A 5,987-nucleotide genomic window follows, 5' to 3' on the forward strand; every position below is an offset into this window, starting at 1 on the left:
TGGTCCCGCTCTGGTCCCGCTCTGGTCCCGCTCTGGTCCGCTCTGGTCCCAGTCTGGTCCCGCTCTGGTCCCAGTCTGGTCCCGCTCTGGTCCCAGTCTGGTCCCGCTCTGGTCCAGTCTGGTCCCGCTCTGGTCCCGGTCTGGTCCCAGTCTGGTCCCGCTCTGGTCCCGCTCTGGTCCCGCTCTGGTCCCGCTCTGGTCCCAGTCTGGTCCCAGTCCCGCTCTGGTCCCGCTCTGGTCCCGCTCTGGTCCCGCTCTGGTCCCAGTCTGGTCCCAGCTCTGGTCCCGCTCTGGTCCCGCTCTGGTCCCAGTCTGGTCCCAGTCTGGTCCCGCTCTGGTCCCGCTCTGGTCCCGCTCTGGTCCCGTCTGGTCCCGCTCTGGTCCCTGACCTGGATCAGTCCTGGTTCAGTCCGTATGCAGTGCAAAAGTCCAGCATCGCAGTCAGGGAAGACACGTTATCCATTTTTTCCCATTTTTCATTTAAACACAAAATCGAAAACTGAAAAAACTGAATAAACTGATCGTTATCAATTTTTTCATTTTGGTTTTGGAGACAAATAATGAAGAAAATAGTTGTTTTTTCATTTTCTTATTTTTGATTTTATATTGAAAAACGAATGAACGAATGACACACATAAATTCTAAGTTTCGTTTCTGTGAGACTTGAATTAAACACATTATAATGTCAAACAGGCTGATGTGGCTCTAGAGTCGTTATGTTTATATGTTGTAAAGTTGAGTTTATTTTAATAGTTATTTTACTATTAGTAATAGTAATAATAATGATGATACTTATTATATATTAAAAAAAGATTAATCAAAAATCAATCGTTAATTTTCCAGATGATTGATTAATAAAATTTTATTAAATGCCCATCCCTAGTCCATGTCGTTTACTCTGCGCCACAGGAGTCGACTTAAACTTATTATTTTTGCTGAAAGACACACAGTTTAATACGAGACGAGACCTGATGATATCGTGAAATCGTCAATATGGTTACACCTCTAGTGTCTATACTTGGTTAAATGAGCGTCGAGTTTCGATACTGTTTCTGAAAACCCCAGAGTCACAGGAGTAAAACAGTAAAATACAAAGTGCAGTACTGGAAAAAGACAGTATTTATTGAACAAAATATCTTACAGATTCCTGGATATACATATATACAAACTGTACTGTGTGACCCTGCAGTCGGACTGTGCCCCCAAAAACCTCCTCGGGTGTGAACATCTGACATAAGGAAATACTCTCACATCATCCACTTCCAAATACAATACAAATTCTGAATATAGAAAGCACAAAAAATAAGATCTCATTTGTGAAAAGTACTGGGACGGCGCTCCTTCATACAAAACGATACTTTTACAATAACAGCTGGTAAAAATAGCTCGTGTTCCTGATTTTAGAAGGATCGGAACAAGACGTGGGCTCAGATCACGTACACGTCGGTCTTCTCCCCCAGGAGCCAGTAGGTTCTCATCTTCCCTTTGCCCTGCGCAGAGGAAGCACGATCAATGCACTGTGCTACGGGATACGGACGCTTTCACTGTCATCAGCTAAAAGGAGCATTAACGAGTGACCCTGAACGCACCGTACACACAACCAGACGCACACACACACACACACAAACAAAGACACACTCGGGTCAGAGGGAGGACGCTGAAGCAGACACAGAGCGTTGTATTTACTGGGAAACAGTGGGTTAAATGTTTTAAATGTTTGTTTTTTTTAAACATTTACCTGCTCAAATGAGAATCTTGTTGTTGAGTCTTTATTATATTATGATTTATTATTATTATTATTATGAGTCTAAATTAGAGCCCCAAACCATTAAAACAGTGCAGCGCGGGACACATTTTGAAAGTTGACAACGGGCGCAGGCGGGAGCAGGACTGCACAGAGCGGGAGTGGGTGGATGGGATGATAAACTGCAGTTCCGCAAACTAAATAAGAATGTAAAGTAAATAAGAATATCATGCATAATTTGTACCGGAGATTTTATTTGGCATTAATAAAAACTTTTTAAGCAGCAGACAGTCCCCCCCGTCCTGTACGCCGCGCGGTGTACGGGACGGGGGGGGTCTGTCCGTGCGGCGTACGGGACGGGGGGACGGTCTGCTCGGTGTACGGGACGGGGGGGTCTGTCTGCGCAGCGTACGGGATGAAGGGGTCTGTCCGTGCGGCGTACAGGACGGGGGGGTCTGTCCGTGCGGTGTACGGGACGGGGGGGTCTGTCTGCGCGGCGTACGGGATGAAGGGGTCTGTCCGTGCGGCGTACAGGACGGGGGGGTCTGTCCGTGCGGTGTACGGGACGGGGGGGTCTGTCTGCGCGGCGTACGGGATGAGGGGTCTGTGAAGGGGTCTGTCCGTGCGGCGTACGGGATGAAGGGGTCTGTCTGCGCGGCGTACAGGATGGGGGGGTCTGTCCGTGCGGCGTACGGGACGGGGGGACGGTCTGCTGCTTAAAAAGTTTTTATTAATGCCGTGCAGACTGTCTCCCTCGTCGCATACGCCATGCAGACCGTCTCCCCTGTCCTGTACGCCGCACGGATAGTCCCCCCGCATCCAGTATGCAGTGCCAACCGACCCACCCGTCCCGTACGCCGCGCGGACAATCCCCCGTCCTGTACGCCGTGCGGGCTGCGCCACTAAACCAGGACAAAACCAGGTCTAAAAACAGGACTTAGCCAGGTGATTTAGTCAGGACTTAACCACGCCGCCGGACCGCCCACCGCACCTCCTCCCATACGCAGCACAATTCCTTCCGCTTCTCCGTGTTTGATAATAGTTTAAGAAAGTAAAGGTTCCCATCCTGCAGGAATTGTGGGCGGGAGTGGGAAAAATATTGCAGATGCGGGCGGAAGCAGGATTGAAAATTAAAATTTTTTGCGGGAACGGGCGGGAGCAGGACTGCACAGTGCGGGAGCGGGACTGAAAATTCTGTCCCGCACAGACCTCTAGTCTAAATAATAATAATTGTATTTCTTAGGTGCTTTGTGTCTTGTTTTTATTTTCTCTTTTTTCACTCTTAGCCGAAACAAACCGTTTATTATGACATCGGTACCTTCATTTCTACATCTCCTCGTAGCTGTAGATCGAAGTAGCCAAACTCGTCCAGGACTTCTTTGGTGGCAGACGACATGTGGATCCTCAGAGCTGAAAAACAACAAGAAACCATCGTAAGAACCTTTTGATTAACTCCACATAGGGACATAGACACCGGAACCCTTTTATTAAAGGTTGTATGGAGGATTTTTTTTTAGTTTGAAATTGTCATTGAAAGTTTAAAATACAATTACAGAGATGTAGCAGCCTTGTAATTATGATGATCAAAAAAAAAAAAAAAGAAAATCTATCAACTGTGGACGTAGTGAGGCCAGATAAACATCAGCCAATAGATAACAGGGCTCCCTCATTTTCTATTGGCTGTTAGGTCGTCAATCAAACTCTCTAGTGTAACTGACTCTCCGGCGCATGGGGATTACGTGGTTTATGCAGTGGTTCTTAGAGACTTTTTCTAACTGTCGCTTCCTTGCAGTTCGCACAAAGTTTGTTGCGATGGTGGACGAGAATCCACGACCAGTTCGCCGCAAAAGAAAGTCAGTTTTGAGGTCGCTGAAAGACGAAGAGAAGAGGAAAAGGAGCGAAGACAAACTGAGGTGATTCTTGGAGATCTCGTCCAGCGATGACGCGACTGAAGCAGACGAAGGGTTTAAAAATCGGACGCGTCGGTCGCTAAATTACCTCTAGACGGGTCACTTCAACAGTAATTCTGAACGCGCACTGGATGTAAACAAGCATGATTTCTAGAGTAAAGAGGCAGGAGGAGATGTTTCTACTGAGGGAGCTGTGAAGGAAGAAGATGGTGTCACGCATGCACAACATTTGAAAAAGGACTGTCGGTGTATTTGTCTTCCCTTAAAAAATCCTCTATACAACCTTTAACTCCACATGGGCCATGACACGATACACATCTCGACACACTGCACTTTCAATACGTCTGGAGCCGTTTTCCATCGGATTAGTGTGAACGAACTCTGCATCCACAACCAAAACGACTCGAATACGAACTAGTGTGAACTGTGGTCCTACATCCAAAGTTCCGGACTGTCCCTTTAACTCAACACAGGCCACAATAGGATACTTTTAAGTCTTTGTTAAACCATTTCTTGTGCAAAGTTCAAATGAAACACAAACATTTTTATCCTCAAAACTGTGAAAATGTCAAATGTGTCGCATAAACAACAACAATAAAACTGTAGCTGTAACTAAATAATTTTGTCAAATATACCAAAATTACTCTTGGTGATATATCGATACAGCAGCCCACGATATCGATACTGAATCATCACATGAAAGGATATGATATTTGGATGTTTAGGTATTTTTGGACACTGTTTTTGCACAGTAGGAGGCGTTGAACCCGTCACTCGTCCGGCGTTGCAGTGGGATGTGCAGAGGCAGCAGAGACCTGAGCCCCGGACGCTCTCAGGAACATTTATTATTCAGCAGAGCAGCAGAAAACAGGAAGCCCGGGATCGACCGGAGCATCGGGAGCAAGAGCACAGCGGCACAGGAGCACAGCGGCAGAGCTAACCAGGCACAAGAGCACACGGGTTTGTCTGTGTGTAACTCCAGGAAGAATAATCCTTTTTTTTTCATCGAACCACAAATGACAAACGCTGCGTGTTACTAGAGAGAGAAAAGAATTATTATTTACTCAGCGAGAGTCTAAAGAATTGATTTTCACTCTGAGTTCACAGAGACGAGAGAGAGAGACAAGAGAGACGAGAGAGAGAAAGAGACGGGAGAGACGAGAAAGAGAGAGAGAGATGAGAGACAGGAAAGAGAGAGAGACAGGAGAGACAAGAGAGACGAGAGAGAGACAAGAGAGAGAAAGAGAGAGACAAGAGAGAGAGAGACAAGAGAGAGAAAGAGACGGGAGAGACGAGAGAGAGAGATGAGAGACAGGAGAGAGCGAGAGAGATGAGAGAAAGAGAGAGACAAGAGAGACAGGAGAGACATCAGTGAGAGAAAGATGAGAAAGACAGGAGAGAGGAGAGAGAAGGAGAGACAGGAGAGACGAGAGAGTCGAGAGAGAGAAGAGAGACAAGAGAGGAGAGACAGGAGAGACATCAGAGAGAGAGACGAGAGAGAAAGACAGAGAGACAGCAGAGACAGGAAAGAGAGAGAGATGAGAGACAGAGAGAGAGAGAAACAAGAGAGAAAGAAAGACAGCAGAGAGAAAAAGAGAGACAGGAAAACAGGAGAGAGAGAGAGAGAGAGAGAGAAGAGAGAGAGAGAGAGAGAGAAGAGAGAGAGAGAGAGAGAGAGAGAGAGAGAGAGAGAGAGAGAGAGAGAGAGAGAGAGAGAGACATTTTCAACCAAAACAGTGTGAGTTTGGCAGAACGAAGAAAACTGTTCAATGATGATGTCATGACACACACACACACACACACACACACTATCAACACACACACACTTTCACCACACAGACACACACACTATCACACACACACACACACTATCAACACACACACACACACTTTCACCACACACACACACCACACACACACACACACTTTTACTACACACACACACTTTACACACACAGACACACACACACTTTTACTACACACAGACACACACACACACACTTTTACTACACACAGACACACACACACTTTTACTACACACACACACACACTTTTACTACACAGACACACACACTTTTACTACACACAGACACACACACACTTTCACACACACACACACTTTTACTACACACAGACACACACACACTTTCACACACACACACACTTTTACTACACACACAGCACACAACTTTCAACACACACACACTTTTACTACACACAGACACACACACACACTTTTCAACACACACACACTTTTACTACACAGACACACACACACTTTCAACACACACACTTTACTACACAGACACACAGACACACTTTTTACACACACA

The 5,987-nt window shown here is 46.3% G+C and overlaps 1 protein-coding gene across 1 annotated transcript in view; it reads right to left on the minus strand.

Annotated features, from left to right (window-relative positions):
• Positions 1-1,151: 1,151 nt before the first annotated feature.
• npr2 (natriuretic peptide receptor 2) overlaps positions 1,152-5,987 on the minus strand; it is a 204,274-nt gene continuing 199,438 nt past the window's right edge. Inside the window, 2 exon segments of the mRNA XM_055160010.1 lie at positions 1,152-1,490; positions 3,063-3,154. Of these exon segments, the coding sequence (XP_055015985.1) occupies positions 1,428-1,490; positions 3,063-3,154 (155 nt within the window). The 3' untranslated portion in view covers positions 1,152-1,427.

Source organism: Boleophthalmus pectinirostris, unplaced genomic scaffold (assembly GCF_026225935.1).
Source record: "Boleophthalmus pectinirostris isolate CB_2022bp ecotype Guang Dong unplaced genomic scaffold, ASM2622593v1 HiC_scaffold_2826, whole genome shotgun sequence".
Lineage (NCBI taxonomy): Eukaryota > Metazoa > Chordata > Actinopteri > Gobiiformes > Gobiidae > Boleophthalmus > Boleophthalmus pectinirostris.